A 27958-nucleotide genomic window follows, 5' to 3' on the forward strand; every position below is an offset into this window, starting at 1 on the left:
GGCAAAAGGGCGAAGGGGAACAGGATAGGACAGGACAAGAACAGAACAGAACAGGGGGAGTTTTACCAAAAGAAGAACAATAGGTAGACAGCGAGGATCCTTTTTCTTCTAGTTGAAACAATCCGGTTGGTTGGTTTGAGATGACCCCGTACCTTTTTTATTTTTTTCAGGCACACACGCAATGCAATCGCAAAGTCCCAGGCTTTTTCCAGCTGTATAAAATCTTTGGTAAGCAACTCGTGGACAAACAAGGCTGAGCGCGAAAGCCTGTTCAACGTTCGCATGTGATGTCAAAATACTACCTCCTAACAGAAGTCAATATCCAAATCCGCGTATTGAGTATTTGCGTATTGAGTATTTCTTATTTCTGTCGCATGCTCCTCAAAACTATATATAGTCTTGTTAAGAGGATTTATAAAAGAACACGTGTAAAATACGTTTAAAGAAATCTTTCTGTTGCTGTATACTTCACGTAGTATAAAACAAAGTAGAATTAGGTATGGGAAAAGATGAAGATTGAAGAATTTGAAGCGATTTAGGCATGCAAGCACCTGCAAGAGGTTACCTAAGGTACATCTACTTGTAAACCTTCAAAATGGAAACAATCACCTGCATTTATAAAACTTAATCTACATGTACCTATACCCAGCACCAGCATAAGATTCAACTGGGGAAGATAGGTACAACCCGCTATTTTAGTTCGAATACCAGGTAAGGTAGGTAAACCCACGTGCAAAGATGTAAACCTATTTCCATTGCAATTCCTAGGTAGGTTTAGTTACCTCTTCCTGCATAACTAACTACATGTATTTGGTAGATTTTAGGTATGTGCACAAAACTGAAGATGCTAGCATAAAAGGTGCATACCACACATCAGATTTTCGTCTCGTGAGATACCTAAGCTTAGATGATGGCCTGGCTGAACTAAGCCCAGACGTCATCCATAAAATAAATAAAATGTTATAAAAGATACTAAATACTCGGGTATAATACTCCCTCCTTCTTCTTCTTCTTTTTTTTTTTTAAAAAAAAAGGTTAGCCCTCTATATTTCGCAGAATCGAAGAGATCTAACCTACTTAAGGTTAGATGATAATGTACAACAAAGGGCACGTGTAACTTGGTTATAAAAAATAAAATAAAAAAGCTAAGAAAGGGGAGAAAGTAAGGGTCTTTATCGTCTCATCGTGCATCAATAGATTTACAACCCTTGATTTCCATTGGATGTAAATCGATAAGTAAACCCCCTCAATTGCCATTTCATCACTTCCAGTACTTGACCTTACCTAAAGGTACCTGTGATATAGGTATGTTAGGACTAATGTTAGGTGCCTAACTCGACCCTAATGACGTTGGTGGAACCTGCTGCAACCTCGTAAAAGGGAAAGCCCAACCTCCCAAGGGAGCCGCCCAATTGTGATCTATTTCTAGACGCAAAACTTACCTAAAGGTACCTAATCACATACCTTACCTAACCTTATCATCGCCTGACCGACACAACTCACAACTCACAACTCTACCACTCTCGTCATCTCTTACACAATCTTTCCAACCGTTCTCCCACATACACCAATTCCACGGGGTCATCTTTTTGCAATGTTAAAAACATGTGCTAAAAACATGTGGCGCAGATAATTCGTGGAGCATTAGTTCATAAGACCGGGCTTAGCTTCTCTTTGTATCATGTCGTCCGCCTCGAGGCATTCCTATCAGCGGCTCGACCGCCGCATAGACAGCATAAAGAATAGCGAGAGACGGAGTCGTGCTGAGTCTTTAACCAGGCAATTAGCTGTGAGCCATGACGATGCCTACACCTACGCCCTTCGCGTTGCCTACCTCCATTATCTCCTCCAACCCAAAACCAAACGAAAACAATGGGTTCCCGCACCGAAGGCACCCACGCGGATTCACACGTCCAATATTGCCGATTTAGTCAAGGAATTTGTTCCAGGGAACTCCAGCGGTGTCAAACTTCCCCACGGATTTCGAAGTCCGTTGGAGAAGAGGATGGAGCGTGTTATAATGGGTGCTGAAAAATTACCTGGTTTTAACGATGCTGCTGTCAAAAAGACGTTTGCGCAGGCCTACACGGCTTTTACCGAACAGGCTTTTCGGAAGAATGTTGACAAGGAGCGCAAGGTCGAGCCGCTGGTCTTGATTTTCTACTCAGCTGCTACCAAGGCGTGCAGTCTTGGCCACGAGCCGGCCGATGACTCCTGGAAGCTACTTGTTGATAGGCATCTCGCGCTTTTCGTGAGGCTTCTATTTAATATTCTGCGCGATCAAGGGCACGAGCGCGATAAATCGGAACTCATGAACAGGTTAAACACGCTTGAAAAAAAGCTGTTGACCAACGACCAGAATCTATTCATTGACACGGGTCAGAATTCCGGAAATACGATTGAAGTGGTAGTTCCGCTTAGCTACGATGTTAAGGATATGCCTATGGTCCAGTCCGTTGCTAAAATATTTGGTCTCTCCCATTCCGATGTCCAAGGTCACATTGATGCCCAGCGACAGAACTGGACAGAAGAAGCTGCCCTTAGAGATCTCAAAGCATACCAGCATCGCTTAAACTCTAACATGAGCGGTGCCCTAGGGAGCCGGGATTTCAACAGCGATGAGGCGTATCAAGAGTGGAAAAAAGCAGAAGCGCCTTTCCTCTCGCAGATGATGCTAGAAATATTGACAGCTCGCCCAGAGCTAGCTCGAAGGTCTACTGCTATCATAAGTCCTATTGATAAGCCATTGCCTGGAAGCCCCTCCACAGCATATCCAGAAGACAGGTCATGCCCAGAACTAGGTATAGCGAATAGGACATCCATGTACAGTATGGACAACATACTTAACCTTGGATCCCTGTCGCTTGACGACACTGGCAGTATCAGGGCTGTTGACGACGCAAATTACACTTTCATCCCTCCTGAGCCTCGCGAATTCTTAAAGACCATTGCAAAATATGCTCTTGAGTTTGATGCTATGCACGATGGAGAGACTGAGGAATCTAGTTTATTCTCGAAGCATTCGTTAGAACTCCTTACTGAGCTGTGTGTCCGCTGGCGAATTCTTCAGGTTACCCGCCTGGTCGTCTTCCTAGAAGTAGCAGCCCGCAGGTTCACCGATACTATGTTCACCGTAATTGATTTGGATAATGCTTTTGATTTGGTGAAAATTCCACCTCCAGAAGTCAAAAAGCCTCCCCATATATATCTCTATAATGAGACTCTGGCAACTATGGAGCGAAGCAAATGGACTGTTGCGGATTATAATGTGTATCAGCAGACACTTCAAACCGTTAATGATGCTCTCCTTCGCGACCTCTACGATACTTTAATGCATTGCTACGAGCCAAAACCCCCATCGGTTGGACCAGCACTACATGTGCTAACAAACCACATTTTTAATGACCCTAGTTTTACGCAGAAAGAAGAAGACGCACAGGAGTTCGCTCGGCTATTGGAGACAGGCTTGCAAGAACAGGCCGCGGTCGTCTATCGCGGATTTCTCGATGCCGAGGTTCCCCGAAGCCAACAGGACTGGAACTTTAGCCATGTAGTCGAGCTTGGCAAATCAGTCGTGAAGCTTTGCGAAAGGATCCAGAAACGTTACAAGAAGAACCCGGAGATCCTTGGTGTGAACCCGTTAACCGTGCTTGTGGAGACAATGTTTCCAAATTTTGAAGACGATGCCCACGATTTGATAAGGAGAATCATACAAGTCGCGCAAGACCGGGGAGAAGAACTTCCGTTAGAAGATGGTTTTGATTTATACAAGGAACTCGTAGAGATTCGACGCATTCATAGGTCCTCTCTCCCTAGTCGAGCTTTTACTTTCGACGTTGAAGAGTTACTGGTCGAATTTGTTTGGCGTTGGATCCAAAATGCAGAATCCCGAGCAGAACAGTTTGTCGAGGAGGCCATCAAGCAAGATCCATTCCAAGTACGAGGCCACGGACCTGATCATATTTCATTGGACTCTGAACGTCACAGCCACTCTATAATTGATATGTTTCAGCTATTTAACCAGACAGCCGACCAGGTCTTCAAATTGGAGTGGGATAATGATGTCCATCATGCTCGATTCATGACTGCACTATCAAAGATATTTGCCAACAGCATTGCTCGGTACTGCGAGATTGTAGACCAGAGGTTTATAAAGGAAATGGACACGCCGAGACAAACCGAAAAAGAAGCGGCGGCGGCAGCTCAGACGACACAAGGAAGGTTCATGCAATACGCTAAGGACGCCTGGAATACGAAAGAAAAGGTCGAACCGTTTCAGTTTTACCCAGAGGTATGGCCAACACCAACAATACTGTTTTAACACAATACTAACACACCTTTTAGTCTTTAGTGAAACTTAACAATATCGAATGGGCCATGCAAGAGTTGGATAAGCTCGAAAAGACCATGAATGTGGATGCATGTGCCGACATTCTTGCAAGGGTTGATGGGCCTAAGAAACAGGTTAGAAGGCCAGCGAAGTATGTCTTCACAATTAAGATTGTAGAAGCCGAGGAAATCAAGGCGTGTGATCCGAACGGGACAAGCGACCCTTATGTGGTACTTGTGGACGAGTACCAGAAGCGTTTGCACAAAACGAGAATTGTTATGAGATCCCTTAATCCCCGTTGGGATGAGTCGGTTGACGTGACGGTCTCCGGCCCTCTTAATGTAGTGGCTACGATCTGGGATTACGATACCTTCGGCGACCACGACTTTGTAGGTAGAACTTCGCTGAAACTTGATCCGATACATTTCAGCGACTACCTCCCAAGAGAATTCTGGCTTGACCTTGACACTCAAGGAAGAATTCTTTTAAGGATCAGCATGGAGGGGGAACGAGACGATATCCAATTTTACTTTGGCAAAGCGTTCCGACACCTGAAAAGGACGGAGCGTGATATGGTTCGCAAAATTACAGACAAGGTAAATTTTTATTCAACTCTGAAAATACTCACGCAAGAGGCTAACTACATTTCGCATAAAGCTCACACGGCATATCAACGCATCGCTCTCTTACGAGGCCTTGCGAAACCTCCTCGGGCGCAACCTCGCTTCGCAAGTCAATTCATTCTTCAAGCGGGCGTCTACTATCCCGCAAATCACCAATACTGAAATCGAAAATGCATTGCAGTCTCTTTTTACGTACTTTAATGAAAATTTCGCTACCATGAAAGAGACGCTAACGGAGGCAACGATGGTTGCGGTTATGACCCGGTTGTGGAAAGAAGTCCTGATGGCCATTGAGGCCCTCCTTGTTCCGCCACTTTCAGACAAGCCGTCTAATCAACGGCCGCTAACTCAGCGCGAGCTTGACGTTGTCTATAAGTGGCTAGAACTCCTATTCGATTTCTTCAATGCGCGAGACGAGGATGGTGAAGTCCTCGGTGTCCCCGCTGAAGTCCTTAGATCGCCTAAGTATCACGAGCTCGCCTCACTCAACTTCTTCTATTTCGATTCTACTGAAAACCTGATTCGCACGTCGGAGCGTATGGCCGCGGCTACCGCACAACGCCAGCAGCAGCAGCTTCAAGGACAGATGAGTTCTAATCGCCTCTCCGCACCCGCATCGTTAGGCCCTTCGCTCAGCCCTTCCCATAGCGGCCCGGCTTTCGCAAGCATGGGGACGATCCGCAGGGGCAAGAGCATCATGATGAGTCGTAACCTTGGTACGATGCGCCGGGCCAAAGAGGAAAGGCGAAAGGAGGCCCAAGCCGATCCATCCGATGACATGATCCTCCGAATATTGCGCATGCGACCCGAGGCAGCTGGTTACCTTAAGGAGAGACATCGTCAAAAGGAACGAATGGCTGCCGCCGCCGCTGCTGCGATGATAGTAAAACAGAGCGTATCCCAAGGCTGGAACTCGGCTGGAGGCGGCTTCGGCCGAGGTGGTGTTCCGCGACGTTAAACTTACGTTCTACAGAATCAGGTCGAATCACACGTTGAGCAAAGTTGTGTGGGGTTGATAGAGCTTGGTTTTTTTATCCAAGGGACGTCAGCGGTAGGACAAAGAGGGCCGGGATGATGGAAGTTGGACTACTGACGTATCCGGGGTCCAGCGAGCTTATTTCTTTCCCAAATGTCTCTTGTCAACTCGCAGGGTGTATAACCCTTCGATTTCGATTCGAATTACGTCTAGATAGTATTTTCGTTCTTTGTCTTTTTTTATTTATTTAAACATATGCGCGCGGGAAGTGGCAGGCGTTATTAGGCAACAAAGTTCAGCGGCATTTGGCATTCAACTAGATACCCTCACGAAGCAAGCTTTGGAGGTTTCACGGGCGCTTGAATTGTCTTTTACTTCGCTTTCGTACCGGGAAAGCGGTGTTCTGTTCCTCCTCAGCGGGTGTCTTCGATTTGTTGTTGATGATGTTTTGCTACGTCTTGTTGTCTTTTTTTTTTTTTATCTGTTTATTTACTTGCCTATTTTTCTCGTTCTACCACGACGACTTCTTGCCGAAGAAAATAAAAACTAATAATGTAAGCAAGTTAGCTAGCACAAACCCTTCCAGAATGAAGCTATCACAGTGACACGAAATGACGATTAATGATAAATAACCTACCTAGGTACCTATACCTTATACCTTGTACAATACGTTATATCGCCATACATATACCTCATATCGCCTCGTTCCGGTGGAAAATGTGTTGTCATATTCACGTAGGCATTTCCTTCACGAGATACAGGTCAATAAATGGGCAAAAAGTAAATCGTAGATTAGGTAGATAGATTAGGTTAGGTAGGTACCTAAGCTGATATTGACATACGTGGTCCAAGGTCTGAGGGGAAGGGGGGTATAGATGTATAGATTGACATGGGGAGCTGGTTGGCTTAGTTTACATTTTTTTCGAACAACTGATAACTTACTGGGGAAACACAATGAGGCAGCAGCAGCAGCAGTAGAAGAAGCATTTGCTTGTTCCTGCGGCCTCGACTTTGCATACATATAGATACAATACGGCCGGTCGACCGATCGATCTATCTATCTAGGTATTTCGCCTCGCCGCTTTACTACTTCAGGGACGCCCGTCCGTTGAAGATCCCGATCCCATCTTCATCGTTCAGGGAGGTTAGGTACCTAGGTAGGTAGTTAGTCGAACGATAACTCGCGCAGATCTCTGCTGCTCTGTGATCGGCTAAAGCACCATGTTGTGTATATATGTGTGTGAGTGTGTGGTGTATGGTGTATATGTGTGTGATATGAGATAGACACACCCATTACCCTATCAAGCGGTTAGCTAGGCGAGCAGAAGAAGCAGGCTGCGAATGGCTTCCTTTTCTTTATTTGATATATATATATATATTGATTGTATATTTTACTTGTATTGATGTTACCTATCTCATTTTTCTATCATTTCTCACCATCCATCTGCTTTTTCCCTTTTCTTTTCTTTTTTACGTGCGACCGCATCGGTAACATAAGACGTCAGCTGCGCATTCATTGCACGATTGCGTTCAACTTCTTACTTCCGACTAACTAATAATAGTACCTAGTAGTATACAGCTAACCTTGGGTAGCCTTATGTACGTACCTATAATTCGTCTAGAGAAATTTAGCAGACTGTGGATATAATATAATGTTTGAAATAAGCACTGAAATTTTTAGCATTTCACTGTTAGCCAAAATGAATCATCATCTTCTTCTTCTGCCGTCGCGGTGTAGCAAAGAGCCAGCTTGTTTGGTTGTGCGATGGTTGGGCAACTTGACTGTCATCACATGAGCATTTTTGAAACTTCTGGGTGGGTGGATTGAGAGGGAGCCCGTCGGTGATCTTCACTTCCTTAGTGGTTCTGTGCTGGAGCTTCGGGGAAAAGAAAATAATTAGGAAAAGAACAAAATAAAAGGGTTATTAAAAAAAAATAACTACTTGGGCTATAACAACAATTGTCTAACCCCGGAATTTCCCAGATTTCATGCTCTCCTCTCCCCGCCCTTGCTCTCTCCAGGCCCCGAGATTCGCTCGTGCGTACTGGTAAGTGTTAGATTGGGTATGGTATTGCAGATTGGGAGATTGGTAGATTGGGGGAAGGGAGGGGTCCAGGGTCGATCTTTTTCAAGCTGAAACACATTTTTTAACAATTCAGATGAGGATGTGACAGTACCCCGTGGCCATATCTTATTCCCGGATGGTACTGATTCCCGGAGAGCAGTAACTTTTGGTCCTCTGGCGGTGTTCTGCCAGTCTAACGAACAAGCCGGCAACTACCTAGAAGTGTGCATAGTATAAATTCTTGAATCGACATCATCATAAACCTTAGTAGTGATAATACGCGGAAATATCTAACCCTACTGCCAGTACAAATGGGTTAGGAATGGGCAACGAAGTTAAAATGCTTGTTTAGGTTAAATCTGTGCCGCGTGCGCCTCATTTATCCTGACAAGTGCTTACTTGGCTTTCTTTATAGCCTCAGCTTCTTTATGACTGAGATGCGATAGTCAAGTTGCAGCTCGGCGACAGGGTTAAGTTCGCCGATGAGCTCCGTATATTTGAGATTCCACCCCGGCCGGGAATGCTCACAGCTTCTTAGGTTTCATATATATGGAATCGAGAGGGATAGGACACTGACATTTCAGTCGCACTACCCGTCCTGCCGGAACTGTCAAAATGTTGTGTGCGCATACATAAATGACAAGCTTTAGACTAGAGAATGTCCTGTTTAGAAGCCTCGAGTTTTCTATGTGCGGGCGGAGTCTCTCGATCTAGCGGTGTCGGATTGCCTGATAACCTCGCTTGGCCCGATAGGCTAGACCATAAGTGCAATTCTATGAAAGCTTTCAAGTTAACACTTGGATGGTGTAGTTGATGGATCTTGAGATCCTCGGTACTGGCTTATAATAGTCAGTCTATAGATCTACCAAGAAATATGCGAATCCGGATTCTGGAATGTAAATCTCACTCCTTCATTTCTATGGCAAGACGATAGTCGAGATATCTAACCATCATTTTAATGCCGATTCTTTTTTTTTTTTTTAAAAAAAAAACCCCCCCGTTTCCAGCAACGGAGAATTAGCGAACGAGATCCACGGTACGAAACGCTAGCGTGTGTAATTTCACATCAACTTGTTCGCGTGCTTTGGGTGTAGCCAGCCTAGCAGCCTGGACCTTACACAAAAGAGCTGAGGAACCGCGGGAAGTCGACCTCTCTGCCTCTTTAGCTCACCTTGGTTTCATGCCGCGTATAATACCTTACCTCTCTAGTCGGGCGCTATTCCATGCTCAGCAAGAGATGTTCGGAACGGCTAAGCATAGAATGATAACTAACGTGAAATGAAGAGAAATATCTGTAGCTCAAGTGGAAACCTTCGGCCACTCCTTTCGGCAGCTAAGCGCTTGACGGTCCCTTTGTGGGGGTTTGACGTGCTATGTACGGATGATGAAGGGTCTTCTTCCCTTTTTTTTCTCTCTTGTGCTGTTCCTGTGTGAATAAAGAGAACCATGGCCACCGAGCGACCCATCGACTACCAGGGCTCCATTTCCCACATACATACATCACAGGAGGAAAAAAGAAAAAAAAAACCAACTAGTAATAACCAAAAAAGGAGAAAATACGGGTGATAGACCGTAGTGATCCCTGGATTCTCGCGTGTCCCGTTTTCTCGAATTCGGCGCTATGTTCCATTAGCCCTACGAATCCGGGCCATTTGCCATCTCATCAAGAGCCGATGATCCGGGTTTCTTATGATTTGTTTCGAGGCCAGGAAAAATCGAGGCAGTTTCGCGCATGGAACAACATTTGATTGCCTCATGTCTTTTGAAGCCAAGACCTGACACAGAGCGGGCAAGACCCTGGATCGTTCCCTGTTGGGTCGGGCTGGGTGCACATGCAGATGTGCAGATGCTGTGACGTCACTCACATGCTATCTGACGGTTTTTGAGGGGGTTGAGAGATGTGGAGAAGGGAAAGCGATAACAACATCGATACGGCGTTTTCCCTCAAAATTTCTTAGCCGATTGCTGGGCTTCTTCGATAAAAAAAAATTAAAATAAAATAAAATAATGCGACTCGATGTAATTTTAAATGAAGCATTTCACACGATATCGGTGACGATAAGTTGCAATAAGTAGCCCCAGACTGGTGAAGTGTCCACCACTACCCAACCGCCCCCTTTGCCGATCATCGCTGGGACGAAAAGGGCAATTAGAAAGCTAATCCAAAAAAAAGAAGGATTTGCCACATCTGAATGTGTGAGTGCAAGCTTCCTAAACAACTGAATTACATACCTAGCGAAATAGAAAAGCGTGTGCCGCTTATTAGATTTATTTGTAACAACTTTGTTTGTATATGCCGTACAACAGAGCGAGGTCGACAGGAGGGACGCACAAGCGAAATACCTTTCTAAAGTCTTGCCACTCCCGACAGATGAAGAGGGGAGATGGGCCGCGATCTTTTGGCCCGTTTTGCCCATCTGCTTGCTTTGCCAGTCCACGTACCAATCCGGTGGAGACTCGGCTCGTTGTGCGTGCAGGGTTCGGAGCCAATCCGCAAAGCTGTACTCAATGTCCAATACATTTCGCTACTTGGGTAGCGGGTATTGAATACGGTGTGGTAAGACAAGACGGGACGACATTTCTTAAATTCAGTCAGAGCAGCCAGTAGCTGAGCGAGCAGCATGCAGACAAGCTTATATAATACTCTGGATATAGAATAGCCTGGTAAAGAAGATGCAACATTTGCGAGTCCAGACCAATGGAGAATTACCTTAGGTGGTAGGTAGGTATCAAACATACGCAAAGCCCGGGGATGGCTGACCACGGCTACCACGCCGGAGCCCAGCTCGAGGCTCGGAGGAGTTTTGAAGCCATAGGGAGTTTTTCATCTCTCATGGAAAACTGGAAAGCTGATATTCTTAAAAAGAAGTAGATTGAATTTTTAAAAGTACTTAGCACATGACGTCAACGTCGTTGCTTCGCTTGAATAACTGGTGTAATTGCTGTAGGAGCCCTAAAAAGTAGGTATTTAGTAGGATGCATTAGCATCAGGCCGGACAAGGTTGGGAGGGCGAAAGGGCTAAAGGACTGGAAGGCTGAATACGAATAAGGCACCTACCTAAATTCTTCCTCCGAGAGGCGGACTGTGTCTCGCATCTAAGCCGTACCTTAGGTAGGTACTTAGGTATTGTACCTAAGGTAAAGTTTTTTTCTTTAAAAAAAAAAAAACCCCCCATCAGGATGGAACGTTTACTACCGCCCGCGGAGTTTGCAAGCTTAGACCCTGTCGAGCCGACCTGAGTTACGTAGGTAGTAAATGGTAGGTAATTTATAAGTTGTAAGTAGTGGAATAGAGTGTATTCCTTGAACGACGTGAACTGGGTATTATCCCCCCACACACAAACGCTCTGCAACTACCTTCGAAAATGCGAGATGGATTCTGTTACACGGAGTTCATTATAAGATGTACCTGCTGCTTGGATTTGTCTTGGTTCCTTCCGCCTATCTGTACCGGACAAAAGCTGTAAGTACCTAGATACCTAAGGTACATGTAAGTTTAGGTAGGTACACGATCTCTTACAAAATCTAAGGTACAATACATCGAGTATGGTACCTAAGTCCTTCTTCGACGCTAAAGTACCGTACTACTGGCCTAAGATAGGCGCAGAAGTACTTGGATACCCACATAGCGACATGGGCGACAACCGGTCAGTTCGTGGCAATAAAAAAAAATTCTGGCCGACTTGGAGGGTTTAGAGGTTAGCTTACCTTTCTCCCCCTACCTTAGATCTGATAACGTATCTGCTAAGCATGTAATATCGAAAATACCTAATTAAAACGGTCCTTAAAAGGTACTTAAAGATGCGTTGCCTTATTTGATGTATTAGATCGCGCTTATACAGTTATGTACCTGTAGAGGCTATTTGATTTTAGCGCCATAAGGGACCTAACCTGCCTGAGAGGTACTATAACTGGAAGTATAAGCGTGGGTACCCACATAATGCGGTGTGGATACAGGTTATCAGGACCCTTCTTTCTCCCAACGTCTAAATTTGGACAATGGGAAGACATATCTTCACAAAGATAAAAAAAATTGTATATATATATCAAAGCCGGGAGATTTATAATAATAGAAAAATCATTAGAAAGAACCATCGAATATCTATTGGTTATGGGATATTAGTGTCTGGGTTTACATTTGAATACATACATACACAGCTACAAATTAACCCAATCGACACCTCAAGTTCTCTGCGTGGCTGGTTCGACCCGGCTATTTCCTTCCCCAAGCCGCACTTCCCTCAAGGTGGTAGCGACCGATAGCGACCAATAACAACCAAGAAGCAACCAGTCAAAAAAGGGCAAGACTTGAAGGGCAAGACTGGACTAGCACATAGCTTGTAGGTAGTCCCGTAGTGGCCAAGCCTGCCAGTCCATAGGTATTTTCTCTTTCGCCCTCTTCGCCTTTTCTCATCCTTCAGCACCAGTACCAGCACCAACACCCTCCCGACCGACTCGTCCCCGCCTAAATCTTCACTTTACCTTATTGCATCTTTTTTTTTCCCTACCAGGGTTCTAATTGGAAAAGCTAAAGAGGCCCACCCGTCCAGTTAGGTTAACGTAGCGGCCTTTGACATACCCTTGACATACTTTTTTACAGTACATACACCTCCTCTCCCAGCCTGAGCCCTCGTCTCTCTCCACCCACTCGCTTTCAAGCAGGGTCTCCTTATTCCGACAGAAGAGGCCCTTCCTTTTCAGATTTATCCATCTCACCAAAGTCACACAATTACCCTATACGACGACACGACCTACTTATTATCATCTTTTACATACAAGTGTTCCTATCGTTGTAATTTGTATACCTAGTTAGTTCTGATAACTATTGTTATTAACAATCCAAAGTTCAACACGGTTACCCAAATCGCTCCCTTCCGACCGCCGTCAAGGCGGGCACGCCGCGACAAATTGCGATAGAGATAGATACTTTTTTTTTCTAAACCCACTGCCCGCTGGTTTGCTCTTGTATTAGTTACCTTATATATCATCGACGTCGGCTTCGTCCTGCTCCATGCGTTCGTCATAAGCCCATCCAGCGCCCACCGAACGCTGGCCCGTCCGTTTTTCCTCTTACTATTTACGATTGAGAACCCGCATTTTCAAGACGATTGAACGTCTTAGATCCATAATCATGAGGGTGATGGCCGACGAGGAGACCTTGGTGGCTACCGCCACCATTGTAAAGTCATTAGCCGTCTATCCCCAGGACGCTGCCAACGTTCCTGTCCCTATCGGCACCAATTCTCAAATCAGGTTACCTGGTCACGATTGCCATGCCAAGGAAACTCTTGAGCGTGAGCTCTCCGCCCTTGTAGTCAGGATCCAACAGCTCGAGGCCAAAGCAAGTGTTGGAAATGGCGCAACCTTTCCTGACACTCCTAACGAAACGGCTGAATCTCTCTTTGGCGACGAGTCTCCTAGTTCCATGGGTTCTAAACCGTCGAGACAATCCCGGTTTCCAGTCCTTCCACCCGCCCGAAACGGCGCTGGCGAGGAACGGACCGTGAAGGTTCTTCCCCTCACCAATGAAGATCTTGAGGGGCTTCATGAGCATGTTATAGATCAGTCGAAAATACTCGACAATCAACGCCAAGAGCTGACGAACGTCAATGCTCAACTTATAGAACAAAAGCAACTGCAGGAGAAGGCCCTCGAACTCATCGAGAAAGAACGGGTCGCAGCTTTGGAACGAGAATTATGGAAGCACCAAAAAGCTAACGAAGCCTTCCAAAAAGCACTCCGTGAAATCGGTGCTATTGTTAGCGCTGTCGCACGAGGTGATCTTACTATGAAGGTTCGAATGAATACCGTAGAAATGGACCCGGAAATTACGACTTTCAAACGGACTATCAATACCATGATGGATCAGCTCCAGGTCTTTGCCAGCGAAGTGTCCCGTGTCGCACGTGAGGTCGGCACTGATGGAATACTTGGCGGCCAGGCCATGATCGAAGGAGTAGATGGCACCTGGAAAGAACTGACAGACAATGGTAGAGTGCCTCATAAAACACACGTGAACGTATACTAACATCTATGTAGTCAACGTTATGGCTCAAAATCTTACTGATCAAGGTTCGTTCCAAATCAAGTATTACTTGGCTTATGGCAGCAGCTAATTGTTATTTTTAGTGCGAGAGATCGCATCAGTGACTACTGCTGTCGCTCACGGTGATCTGACCAAGAAGATCGAAAGGCCGGCCAATGGTGAAATTCTGCAGCTTCAACAGACGATTAATACTATGGTGGAACAACTGCGTACATTTGCATCCGAAGTCAGTCGTGTTGCTCGCGATGTGGGTACCGAAGGTATCTTAGGAGGCCAGGCCGATGTGATGGGCGTTCAAGGTATATGGAATGAGTTGACGGTAAACGTGAATGCTATGGCGAACAATCTCACCACTCAAGTACGGGATATCGCCAAGGTCACAACTGCAGTTGCCAAAGGAGATCTCACTCAGAAAATTCAAGCCGAATGCAGGGGTGAGATTTTTGAACTCAAGTCGACTATCAACTCTATGGTTGAGCAACTATCGCAGTTTGCACGCGAAGTAAGCAAGATTGCGCGTGAGGTCGGAACCGAAGGTCGTCTTGGTGGTCAGGCTACGGTGAATGACGTTGAAGGCACCTGGCGCGATCTTACTGACAATGTCAACGGTATGGCTATGAATCTGACAACACAGGTGCGAGAGATTTCCAAGGTTACTACTGCTGTGGCGGCCGGAGACCTATCACAGAAGATCACTGTCGAGGTCAAGGGTGAAATGCTTAGGCTTAAGCTCACTATAAACTCCATGGTGGACCGTTTAGGCAAGTTTGCCTTTGAAGTCAGCAAGGTCGCTAGAGAAGTCGGAACGGATGGAACCTTAGGTGGCCAGGCTCGAGTTGACGATGTAGAAGGAAAATGGAAAGACCTCACCGAGAACGTCAACACTATGGCTTTAAACCTAACGTCTCAAGTACGAGGTATATCCACCGTCACTCAAGCCATTGCCGATGGCGACATGAGTCAGAAGATCGACGTTCAAGCGAAGGGCGAGATACTCGTATTGAAGGAAACCATCAATAACATGGTTGACCGCTTGTCGGTCTTCTGTAACGAAGTGCAACGTGTAGCGAAAGACGTCGGCGTAGACGGAAAAATGGGAGGCCAAGCAGACGTTGGAGGTCTAAAAGGACGATGGAAAGAGATCACTGCTGATGTTAACACGATGGCAACAAATTTAGTAAGTCCTTTTATATCTTGTTCCACGTTATGCTCGTCGAGACTAATATTATCATCGTATAGACGACCCAGGTACGAGCTTTCGGCGATATCACTAACGCTGCTACCGACGGAAATTTTACCAAGCTAGTCGACGTGGAAGCTTCCGGCGAGATGGACGAGCTTAAGCGAAAGATCAACCAGATGGTGTACAACCTCCGAGACAGTATCCAAAGGAATACGCAAGCAAGGGAGGCGGCCGAGCAGGCCAATAAAACGAAGTCGGAATTCTTGGCGAATATGTCCCACGAGATACGAACGCCTATGAACGGTATCATTGGAATGACCCAGTTAACCCTCGACACCGATCTTACGCAATATCAGAGAGAGATGCTCAATATAGTGAACAACCTCGCCAATAGTTTGTTGACTATTATTGACGACATATTGGATCTGTCAAAGATTGAGGCTCGAAGGATGGTGATAGAAGAGATTCCATACACGTTACGGGGCACTGTCTTCAATGCCTTGAAGACGTTAGCTGTCAAGGCAAACGAGAAGTACTTGGACCTTACATACCGGGTTGACAGCTCTGTCCCCGATTATGTAGTTGGTGATTCCTTCCGTTTACGGCAGATCATTCTAAACCTAGTGGGCAACGCCATCAAATTTACAGAGCATGGCGAAGTAAGCTTGACAATTCGGAAAGCCGAAGGTGTCCCTCCCAAGGATCCCCGCGAGTACGCAATCGAGTTTGTCGTTTCGGATACGGGTATAGGGATCCCGCCAGATAAGCTTGACTTAATTTTCGATACTTTCCAGCAAGCAGACGGATCCATGACTCGTAAGTTCGGTGGTACTGGCTTGGGTCTATCTATTTCAAAAAGGCTGGTTAATCTTATGGGCGGTGACGTCTGGGTCAAGAGTGAGTTTGGAAAAGGTAGCTCGTTCTACTTTACTTGCGTTGTCAAGTTAGCAGACGGCGAGGTCGCGTCCATCGAGAAGCAATTGAAACCTTACAAGGGACATCAAGTGCTGTTCATTGATAAGGGACGCACCCAATATGGAAGGGAAATCGTCAATATGCTGCAGAGGCTTGGGTTGGTACCGGTGGTTGTAAACACGGAAGGAAATCCTCATATTCCTAACTCAGACGACCCGCCATATGATGTGATCATCGTTGAGTCTATCGACACCGCTCGCAAGCTAAGAGCCGTCGAAGATTTCAAGTATCTTCCAATCGTCCTCTTGGCTCCGGTTGTTCACGTCAACCTCAAATCATGCTTGGATCTGGGTATTACATCTTACATGACAACACCTTGCAAACCAATCGACTTAGGAAATGGAATGGTTCCTGCTTTGGAGAACCGTGCTACGCCATCCCTAGCCGATAATACAAAATCATTCGAGATTCTACTTGCCGAGGATAACAGGGTCAACCAGCGGCTAGCTGTAAAGATTCTTGAGAAGTATCATCACGCTGTTACCGTGGTTGGAAACGGCCTAGAAGCGGTGGAAGCTGTGAAGAAGAAGAAATTCGACGTCATCCTCATGGATGTTCAGATGCCAATAATGGTTTGACACCCATCGCAGTACCCTGACCTGCATAGCAACTTACTAACTGTATGCAGGGAGGCTTCGAAGCTACTAATAAGATACGCGAGTACGAGCGCAGTCTTGGCTCTCACCGTACTCCGATCATTGCATTAACAGCGCACGCTATGATGGGAGATCGGGAGAGGTGTATACAGGCGCAGATGGACGAATATCTATCGAAACCCCTACAGCAGAATCACTTAATACAGACCATCCTGAAGTGCGCGACGCTTGGTGGTGCTCTTCTCGAGAAGAACCGAGAGCGAGAATTGGCGCGCCAAGCCGAGCAGAAGAACGGCAACAAACCGAATGGCTCGGCGCACTTGAGGCCTGGCCTGGAGGGTCGTTCGATAACGTCAAACGAACCCTTGATGGGGACCATGGAGAGTCCATCTCTCGTCTCAGCGAATCAAGATGATGCGCTGCATAGGGCACGTTCAACCCTCTCTGAACCTGGCGTTCAAAATGACTAACTTGCGGTCGTTCCGTTCAGCTCCTGATCAGAGCTCATAGTAACTAACTGATCAGCTTTCAATGCCGGCCAGGCGTGAAGAACACCGCCCGCTTCGAGTCGTATGTTCAATCCATACGTCCGGGGTCCGTGTTCCAGTCAAGATCAATTCTCCATCATTCTCACGATACCCACGGCCTATGAGAATGCCATCAGTTCCAGGCATCACCACCTAAATTTCTTGTACTCTCGTTACCACAAGCTTGATTACGAGTGGTGTAAGACTCGGCTGCTGTTGTTGTCCGTTCTCGGGTCTATGCTTTTTATATATTACGACACATAGGGGTGAAGAGCAGGATGTGCCGCTTTTGGGGAGGAGCTATGGCCATTGTCGGTGTTTCATTGGGCGTTATTTTGGCTTCATGTTTGGACATCAGTCATGCGTCGTTTGTGAATGTATTAGTCATGGGAAGGTCTTCGATATAGTCGTTTGGCTATATCGGACTGCTGAAGGGAAGGTTCTGCCTCTGGAGGGAAAACACGTGAAGCTTATTGATTAAGTAGCGGGATGCTAGATTCCTGTTGTCGAAGTCTGGGCAGATGGCTCACATTATTTTTTGGAAGTAAATAGTGTCGGGGTCCCTGTATCATGGAATTCAGTTGGCGCTTCCTATGTTCGTTGATTGCTAGTTTGTATCGAGGAGAGGGTGGAGTAACCTCCTGGTCCGCAAACGAGATGGGTCATTTGTTAATGGATAAGAAATGACAAGCCAGGATTCTTCATCTCTTCAAAACTTTTAAAATCGTGGAAGTCAGTCGTATAGTGAATTTTGTCTGCCACTCTTCGTTCACGTGGCTGTATTATTGGGTACATAGGTACCTATGTGTCCCTTATGCCTAGCAGTGAATCTGTATAGATTTTTCGCAACACCCAAAGATCTCCTTCGTATATCCCTAATGCTATGCATTAACGGCGCCTATCTACTCAAAGATAAGTGGCGTTATATAGAGATTACCTTACCTAACTTAGTAGTTATATTTTTACGCTTGGGGATTTCTTAAATAGTGATTTAATCTACATAAACGTAAGTGACTTTCAAGCGTAGTCCATAGGTTTCATACCCATCTTTCTTTGTTGATTCAAAAGAAGTACTATACAAACGAGCAGAAACTGTGTATTCCGGTACTTTGGAGGGTGTGGTTGGCTAGGTATGTTTGGTAGTAATAAGGGGATTCAATGAAGATTTGGCATGGAAATGAGATGGATACAACTATTAAAGACAACGACTATGCAGTAATCTGCGTACGTTGGGGTTATATTTGATTTGACTTTGTTTATTATGAAGGACAAGTCCCTACATGCTTAATAGAATTATCTGGTTGTATTGATATGATGATGTAGTCTGGGAGGTCTTGCTTCGAGGAGGCTTACTTTGGGGGTTATATACTTTACATTTTACTCTGGCGGTGAATAGAGCTCGTCATTGAATTTTTCGTCGTATAATTTTCAAGCTTTTTCGTAGTGCTACTTTATAAGGAGGTGGGTGTCTAGTGACTAATTCCACCCTAGTGATGACAGCAGTGGCTGTGGTAGGAGCCGAGTAACCAAAGTTGCCGTAGAATACATGTTCATGCCTCAGATATAGCAAGTTCCGTTTCCTTTTCTCGTGTGTTATGGTAAAGTACCTAGAAGATGGCTCATTATTTTCCAGATTATAGGTATTCTAGAAGAGACTTATCTTCCTATTCCCTCCAACAACACATTGCCGTATATTCTCATTGAACTGCCTTATATATAGACCAATGCTTAACCCTATGCTAACTTGCCGTCCATATTAGATTACTCGTAGAGATGATCCCTGGGATCCATATGTTAACTTACTAATATGTGATGTATTAACCAACTCTCCCGAAAAGAAGGAAGTGAACGGGTTATGTCCCTTCTCCAGATGCCTCATTCATAGAACATTTGACTTTCTATCTTGCGGAGATATATTATTCCCTCGACCTTGTGGTTCCGCAGTCCTCTCTACTGCCACTACCTGCCTAAACCGCTTGCATTACCATTACATTGCCGAACTTATTATATTATATTATATATAGATTATATCATCAAGCTACGTACCAAAGAGAATGCGAGCACGACGCGGCGGAATCCGCTCCGCGCATATTTTTAGACGCGCTACAGGTCTCAGAGCTAGTCAGACGGACGGGACGGTAAATTTGTGGCGTCGTACTCGTTTGTGTCTCTCCCGTGACGTCAATAGCCCGGCAGCGGTGATACAAGCAGACGGACAGATAGGCTATCGCGGGTCTGACAGCTGGAATCGTACGTCTGCCTATATGTCTATATGTTCCCCAAGTCCAGGTTCAATGGGCAGATATTATCACCCTCTATGTTGGTCGATAGAGCTAGTGCCTTCCTACGGACGCGCCTAGAATAAACAAAGCAGAAGGAATAAGTACGTAGACGTATTACGTTAGGTTAGGTAGGTATCTACCTAGAGAGAGCTGTGGAGTGGGATTTCGCTGGTCGATTGGGTCCTAACTTAACTCCTATTCCATCCCCGTGCATATGTCATCTACAAAGTATGACTAAATCTTGGGAGTCGTGTGATTATGGGACCACCGTGATAATTTTCTCTCTCTTTCTCTCGCGCGCGATCCGACCACGGGTCCTAGAGTTCCTTTTTTTTTTTTCTCTCATCAAGAGTCAACAAATCCCTAGCCCAGACAGACTACTGTTTTCTCGGTCAGCGGGCGGAACAATAGAGAAAAAAAAAACATCATTTTGTCTGGGATGTCTGGAATAGGTTCGGTCCTGGCGATCGAGTCCCATCGGGATCGATGCTCGCTAGGCAGCTAAATATGCTGATGGATTTGGCGATGTAAATAGGACCCGTATATGCTCACGGATCGCCGGATGGTGATAGGTAGAAGACATCGCGTTCGAACATCCCTGAACGGTACCGCTCCTTCATACCAAGAGATGTCAGACGTCCCAATTTTGTTTAAAATGATGCCTCGGGACTCTTTATGTTCGATCCGATCATCATCACGATCATGATACTGTGTTGATTTACTCTACGTCACTTGCCGCCCAGAGCCTCAAAACGCCGCCCTAATCCTATTTTCGAAATAGTTATCCCGCGCCTTAGCTCTCCCGCTCTCTGTTAGAACTGATCTCATAGCTAGCAAATCTAGGCTTTCAAATTAATCACATCATGCCTGTCGTAGTAGGGATGACGATCTAGGTTCTCCAACTAATGCAATGGATGTTCCAATCTATATCGTTCTATGCATATATGTACATATGTATGTCGGTCTGGATCTGTACTACCAGCGCCTCTGCGGGGAAGCTTCTTTTTGAGAGCTTCCCCTGATCTCCTTGGATCATCTACCTGTAACTTTCCTGTGGGGGATTATGTATGTCTAATGCATGTGCGTATACTGTATATGTATGTATGAGCAGAGTGGCCAGTTTTGGCAATCGAGTGACTGAATAACTCTTCTACTTGCTCAATACGTACTCCTTCAACTTTGGTATAGTAAACAACTGTACAGCAACGTAACCCCCCGCTAAAAATTAGTGTCTCGATAGACGAGAGAAGAAGCGAGAAACTATTTCTTTGCCTCGGGTCCCTGCTTTTCATAGCTGTCTTTCACCTGACCGGCATCGAACGAGCCAGGTCCACCTTCAAACGATGCCAATAGGACATTGAGCTTGCTCTCTAAGCTCGTCAGGCTTGCTTCCAGAGCTGCAGCTTGCTGTTCGCCCCTGTTCAAGCATATGTTAGCACGGTGTGGTTTTTGGTAAAAACTTCACACGATGGTGTGCAAATTCCCGTTATGCTATTAAAGCGTGGGCCAAAAGCAGATTAGTCTTTCGATATGTTTATTTTGAATAGAAATAATATCCTGTATAACAGGGGGAAAAGCTTGCAAGGCTAGTCGTAATCAGATGTTAACACAGCATGAACAAGGACATGCCACGCACAAACTGAAGACTTTTGTGTGACTTTTGGGATAGATCGGCGTTGGGGTGTTGTAACGGGAAAGGACGGCAACCTAAAACAGCTTTGCTAGGCGTTCGACGTGGATGGAGCCAGTAGCAAAGCTAGTCAGGTCTAGATACGAGCAAAAGGCAATGCAAACAAGCTGACAAGGTAGGTAACCACTTATTCGGTCACCCGGGGACTTCCACCGGTGAAGGACCTGGGTGGGAGTACGGACGAGTAAAGTGTGTGGTTCCGATTTGGATTCGTCGTAACTACCTACCAACTAGGCGGGGGATCTAGAACGTTGGGGGAAGAAGACAGGGGGGCGGGTAATGGGGGGCTAGTCGCGCGTGTATGCACAAAGGGAATTTGGCATGATAGAAAGGATGGTAAATCAGGGGTCTAGAAGCAATTGGCATGGTAGATGATGGGACATCTGATGCGCATTTGAGCATTTCCATGTGGCTGGCCATTTCTTCCGAACCTTCAGGTCGGGAACATACAACTAGCCAACTTGATGAGATCGACGGTCGATCTCCTCCTCAAGGAGTTGTCTTGAATTCACGATGACGAGAATAAGGCTGTGACTTGCGATAGTGAACACACACGTACCTGGCAAGGTCCTGGAACGCCTATTCCCGAGAAATTGTTGTTAGATTCAGGAATGACTGACATTGAATAATACTCTCGAAGGACTTAGGTATTAAGCGGTGGCAACTTACCTTAGCCATCTCTGCTTGCGCTGACGCAGCTGAAGCTGGGGTCGAACTCGAACCATTCGCCGAACTCCCATTAGGCTCCGAAGGCTTGGAGGTGGATATTTCTTTACCGTCTGATGGTGACTTGGACATGATGAGGCTATTCTACCAACTTGCTTGTTTGCAATAAAAAGAAGGGATGAAAGATCGGATGTAATCCCCAGTTCCAAGATTCAAGGTGGATCTTGGGGGAACGACCATATGATTGGTTACTTTTGCCACTCGCAAATATCCGGTTCGGTTGGGAATAGTGTGATTTGATGGAGGAGCTGAAGAGGTGGAGATGTTGAATAAAGATTTGAGCATCGAAGACATGCAACTTCGGGTATAATAAATACCTAGTATGCAAACATGGTATTATTTCACAAAGGATCGGCGATAAGAACGGTGGCCTCAAATGCTGATCATCTCTCTAACTGGAAATTGTCTTTCGCTTGCGTGGTCTAAATCTCTGGATTGTGGCTTATTTATTTTGTTTGTTAAAAAAACGTTGCTCAACGTTAGACGGCCGGCTACGTTATGGTCTTAAGGGTCTTTTTTAGTCTTCTGTTATGCAGTGATAAAATCTAAAAAAAAAAAAAAAAAAAAGGATCGCGAGTGACGACAGCAAAGAAAACAGGGCGTCTCACGTCCACGTAGCTACTAGAAGCTACAAGAAGTGGAATAGAAAAAGATACCTAATGTAGGAGGTTAGGTTAGGCAGCTCTTGTTAAATCCACGTGTTTATGCTAGGTACATGCCCGTAACCGTATATTTTTGCAAAATTGGCCGGCCGGAATTATTTGATAAGCTTGAGGTCTGTCAGTTACGGTAGCATGGGATGAAGAAGTTGGAAGTTAAAAGAATTCCATCCCCTTCGATGGGAAACGAGAAATCGCAAGGACACTAAAGGCTAGGTACCTAGGTACATATGTACCTTACCTAACGTAATCTAAACCTAACCTGTAAAGCTGGTTGTACAATACTGTAGTTTCATATGCACGATAACCTAGAAGTTGAAAATTTATTGAATAAAGCCAAGCACTAAGAATCAGCTGATTCCCCATTTTGCGCCAGGTAGGATCAATCAATAGTTGCCATCTATTGGCAGAGGAGGTTCCTACAACTTAGTGTATGCAACTTGCATCGTTCGCCACTCACATCGTCGCCAGACTACAAACAACCACACACACACACACTCTCTCTCTCACACACACACATTAGGTATATAACGAATAGTAGGTAATATGTACCTTAGGTAATACGTACCTTCTACCTTCTTCAACTGTGGAAGCTTTCCCCAATCTCGATCTTGTCCTACGATGACGACCGTCGGTGGTATCTTATCATGAAGATTCCTTACTTATTCATTTCTTTCTGCTTCGAGTAAGGATCTCGAACACGGCCTATGCCCAGCCGATGTCACCTCGCGACTTTAATATACCCCTACCATCTGACTTTTGCTTGGAAATACCACAATGCCGGGACAAAGTTGGCTTTTTTCGTACGTTTTCTGCTCTTCCTCTAGTGGGGTACGAGAGGGGGCAATCGCCGATACATAACATTTGAGTGATGAATTGCAGTAATAGGAAAATTGAAGAAAAATCAAATCGACTAATGGAGTCCAGGAGTCTGGGGTTCGTTAGCTTAAGAGGAGCCAAGACTCTCGATCCCGGGCTGAAAAATCGATTGCGGCACCCTGCGCTCTTCCCATCTGCTCAAATCTCATTGGTTGGCTGTCGGTAGCCCTCTTGGCTCCCGCTTCTTTCTCAACATTGGCTAGTGGTCCGACACCCCGATATCTACTTCAGGTCACTATGGCTGTATGGGAAGACCTGAGTGTACCTGAGCAAGACTGCCCTTCCGTCATTGTAACGGTGACCAGTCCCGTTTGGGAACTTTGGCTCTTTCGTTAACGGCCCTTAAAAAGGAAAAACATATATGAGCAGACAGACATGATACTGTGACTCGTTATGGGGAAATCAAGAGGCTCTCATAGCGCTACATCGACACGACGTCAAAAGGTACGTCTCGAGGGAAGATGGCGGCGACTCGGGAACAAGAGACACACACCCAGCCCATCCTGGTAGGGAGACACGAGGTGAAGCAACTCACTGATTCGTCCGAAACTCTGGCCAGCGATCTCGATCTTCCTTAGCTTTGTAACCTGTCGTCTTTTATTCCCTCGGCCTCTTACCGTGACATTCGTTGCTCCATTCCCATGACCGAGCAGTTTACAGTCGTGTGTGTAGGCACCGCCTGTTTTGTTTTCTGTTCATTCTAGACGAAGTTCTCAGGAAAAGGTCTCAAAAAAGCTTCGAACCTCCCGAAGATACGGGCATCCCTTTTTGAGTTGGCAAAACGTGCGCCTACGGAACCCTCAGCTTTTAGGCCCTGAACTAGGCTGCATGAGCTTTGATTCTGAAAATTGCATTTCATTTATGGGGCTAAGGACAAGTCAGGCTGTGATCTTCTAGTAAAAGTCACGTTCCTGAACAAGCCTGAACAGTTCGAGGCAGTCCAACAAGTCTCGCCCAGGTCCGGGGGCTGCAGAGCGTGACCTCGTGCCCCGATATATACATAGCCAGGTACCGTGTGTCCGCCGGCCGACTTAATTATTGTTCATCAAGGGCCCATCAGGCCATTTTTTGTGCTTGCATGTTTCGAAGGACTCTCCTGCCAGCCCGCCGGTCTTCAGAAAAAAGAACGGATGGGAAGCCAGTCCCGTAGGTGAGTTTCTATTTTTTCCCCTTCAGCGCGGTGCACTAGCTTTTCTGGGTCCTTTTTGGGTCCTTGGGACTTTGGGTCTTTGCCGTGGCCGTTCTTATTTTTCCAACTCTCCCTTTTGCTGTCACACGTCAAAGTTGTTCGATTCCCCCTCGATTGCGCTACTCATCGAGATCTGGAAAATGCAGAGGGATCGTATATCACTACAACAGCCCGGGATCCAGAATGCCAATTTTCCACATTTCCCTTAAACATTGCCATTGACCATTACGGGGCAAACAGACAAATCCGATTATCCTTCCTTTAATGCCACAACATAACGATTAATCACAACCAGCACCCGCACCCACACAGGCACCACGCGCAGTCCAACCCGTAGCAAACCTCCTCTTCCTTCTAGCAGGCCCTTTTTTCCCTCATTAATTACTAGGTATCTCGGCATTTCATTCTCCTGTAATTCTAGACCCCACGCCCCACACACCTGGGCACCTGAACTACCTGAACTTCGCATTCGAACCTAAGACGCGTCCCCATCTTTACGTAGCTTCGGAAGTCCATTTGACTACTTGCTTGTTGCAGCCTATCGTTAGGGGAAAGCTTAGCAAATATCGACGACGTTATCTTAGTAAGGCTGGTTATTAGACCAGTTATCTCGGGTGAGGAAAGTTCAGCCCAGAAGCGTCGTGAATATTGAGGCGTCGTGGAAGAAGAGGTTGGGCCGTCCTCAAAAAAAAATACTTCCAGACCGTTAGCAAACACAAACGCCAACCCTATTCAAGGCTACTCGACGAGATTTAATAAATCCTGCGAGTTGCATCCGTAAACACGACGCACCGGGCACTCGGAAAGCCCGATGTTGAATTGAACCTTTCAACGACTGATCCGCGTTTTAAACGCGGCCGAAATCAGCTATATGAATTCCCTCGAAGTGATCTTCGGCGAGCTAGGCATCACTCAGTATCTCGACGCCTTCATTGAGCAGGGCTTCGATTCGTGGGAAACCATACTCGATATCACTGAGTCTGACCTGTAAGTTTTAATGACTTGTCTCGTTGCGGTCAATGGCTGACGATAGTTGCATCTAGAGACGCACTTGGCGTTAAGCTCGGCCATCGAAGAGTAAGACGCCCATCCAAATAGAAGAAAAATCCATCAGGTACGACGTACTGACCACTCTAAAGAAACTCCAGCGCCGTATAGCGAATTATCGTGGTGTTGCGCCCGAGACATCTTTGGTCTCGCCCACTTATAGTAGTATTGAAGATGTCAGGCTCGATTCTAACCGGTCGGAACCTGCCAAATCCGAAAAGTCAGACGGGGCGGCCGTTGCGAAGCGCAAATACAGACGACATCCTAAGGTTCGCCCTACCCTCTATCATTTAATACCTCCACGCTCCCGATGTTAAATCATTTGAATATTTCATCCCGTATCGGTATGTATGTGACGTGAATCTAACATAGCATTTGGTAATAGCCGGATGAAAATGCACCGGAACGTCCTCCGTCGGCCTACGTATTGTTTTCGAATAGTAAGTTGACCCTTCTTGATGGTGGCGGTCCTCTCATTCGCGGAGGGTTGGGTTTTATTGGTGCCCGCCATTTGGAACCACCTGCTGACAAACGGCAGAAATGCGAGAAGATTTGAAAGGCCAAAACTTGACCTTCACGGAGATCGCTAAACTGGTCGGTGAGAATTGGCAAAACCTGAACCGCGATGAAAAAGAGCCGTTCGAGAGACAGGCGCACGAGGCCAAGGAGAGATATAACCGTGAGCTAGCCGAATATAAAAAGACAACCGAGTATAAAAAGTACTATGACTACTTACATGATTTCCGTAAAAGACAAGCTGCTCAACTACAAGGTATTATTAATGTCCTCCCACTATGTCATATAAAATATCTGACTAACAAATTAAATTAAATAGAGAAGGATGTTTCTAAGCGTCTAAAGTTGGACTCGGACAGTATCCGTGGCAGTAGTACCAGCGGTGGTTCAGCCGGAGCGAGTGGTACGACCAGTGGAACTGTGAGCGGCTCTGATAGTCAACCCGGCAGCGAACCGCCCCCTACTCGTCAACAAAGGCTAGGCTCATCAGCATCGACCGTCGATAGTAGTTTCTCACCGGGCCTAAGTAGTATACATCACGGCGACGAGTTGTTACATTCTCCTAGGACCCTCTCATTTGACGAGCCAGGTAGCAGTGGACGGTCACGTGGATTGTCGAGCCCTACTTCTCGCGATCCCTCTACTCATCATTATTCGAACCGTCGACCTGGCTGGGCCGACAGCCAGCGAATCTACGGAGAATCCTCTGGCGCGCCAATTTCCTGGTTTGACCCGAGAGGTATTCAAGGAACGTTGGTGCATTCTCCCGATAACGCTATACCCAACTCCTCAAGCCACGGCCTGGGCAACGGGACCGGCCGTATTTCGAGATCCTCGGGATCAAGCTCGATGTCGCGACCGCCATCTCTAAAAACTGAACAATCCTCAACCGGCAGTATGAGCTCGCTTAGTTCATATAATATGCCGAGAACCCCTAGTGATGCTTCACTGCCAATACATGCTCTGCTATCATCCAAGCCAGAACCGGCCTATCCTTCATGTCCACCTCCGCCAGCCCCGCAAGCGCAGTTACCCATACTCCAGCCACAATCGGGCCGTCCACCAGGTGAACAATTAAGTAGCAATGGCGTCGAGGCCCACGGTAAAGGTATGTCGAAGGACCTTAGGAGGCGAGATATGAGAACTAATTCTCCTCGCAGGATTTCTTTCGGGACCTGCAACGCCCAAGTATCCAACATTAGGTTTCCAGAAGGACACCATTTTTGGTGTACCGACGGAACCAAAACCAACTGCTACTACTTGGAAGACGGGTAGCCCAAGCGAGACTAGCCTTGATGGCATCAGCGCTTTACTCAAGGCGCGGGAAATTGTTGACCGACGGTAAAACAAAAACCGACGCGGATTGTCACCCTATGTTATTTCCCTTGTGTGGATATCTACACTAATTATATTTGCATACTAAGGATTGGCGGAGTATGGCATTTACGATATCAGGATATTTTATGACTAAACCTACCGGGACGGAAACGAACGCTTGGAAAATGCAATACCAGATGACACCCAGAGGCGATGATGGACGGGGTGCTACTCATTCACTGGGGCTTGTTATAATCATTAAGCCCCGGGTCTATCCAAGCTGCAATTGCGAGACTGCGAAGCTAATTAGCTAAATACCCATTTTCTATTC

At 46.1% G+C, this 27958-nt stretch overlaps 4 protein-coding genes across 4 annotated transcripts; 3 read left to right on the forward strand and 1 right to left on the reverse strand.

Moving 5' to 3' along the window:
* Positions 1-1127: 1127 nt before the first annotated feature.
* On the forward strand, positions 1128-6231 carry F4812DRAFT_345170 (uncharacterized protein). The gene is made up of 3 exons (XM_047931655.1): positions 1128-4291; positions 4345-4926; positions 4988-6231. Exons 1-3 carry the CDS (start codon positions 1682-1684, stop codon positions 5909-5911), a joined length of 4116 nt encoding a protein of 1371 aa, XP_047791071.1. The 5' UTR covers positions 1128-1681; the 3' UTR covers positions 5912-6231.
* A 6694-nt stretch (positions 6232-12925) lies between these two features.
* F4812DRAFT_345464 (uncharacterized protein) lies at positions 12926-17695 on the forward strand. The gene is made up of 5 exons (XM_047931660.1): positions 12926-13985; positions 14035-14067; positions 14125-15218; positions 15281-16771; positions 16828-17695. The coding sequence occupies exons 1-5, from the start codon at positions 13127-13129 to the stop codon at positions 17263-17265; spliced, it is 3915 nt and encodes a 1304-aa protein (XP_047791072.1). The 5' UTR covers positions 12926-13126; the 3' UTR covers positions 17266-17695.
* A 3169-nt stretch (positions 17696-20864) lies between these two features.
* F4812DRAFT_458286 (uncharacterized protein) lies at positions 20865-21972 on the reverse strand (the record flags this gene model as incomplete). The annotated part of the gene is made up of 3 exons (XM_047937340.1): positions 20865-21021; positions 21854-21873; positions 21964-21972. The coding sequence occupies 3 exons, from the start codon at positions 21970-21972 to the stop codon at positions 20865-20867; spliced, it is 186 nt and encodes a 61-aa protein (XP_047791073.1).
* Positions 21973-25618: 3646 nt separating this feature from the next.
* F4812DRAFT_458287 (uncharacterized protein) lies at positions 25619-27655 on the forward strand (the record flags this gene model as incomplete). The annotated part of the gene is made up of 7 exons (XM_047937341.1): positions 25619-25734; positions 25791-25824; positions 25887-26063; positions 26180-26234; positions 26333-26566; positions 26630-27418; positions 27471-27655. 7 exons carry the CDS (start codon positions 25619-25621, stop codon positions 27653-27655), a joined length of 1590 nt encoding a protein of 529 aa, XP_047791074.1.
* Between the last annotated feature and the right edge of the window lie 303 nt (positions 27656-27958).

The sequence above is a fragment of the Daldinia caldariorum genome (assembly GCF_022478825.1).
Source record: "Daldinia caldariorum strain CBS 122874 unplaced genomic scaffold F4812scaffold_6, whole genome shotgun sequence".
Classification (NCBI taxonomy): Eukaryota; Fungi; Ascomycota; class Sordariomycetes; order Xylariales; family Hypoxylaceae; genus Daldinia; species Daldinia caldariorum.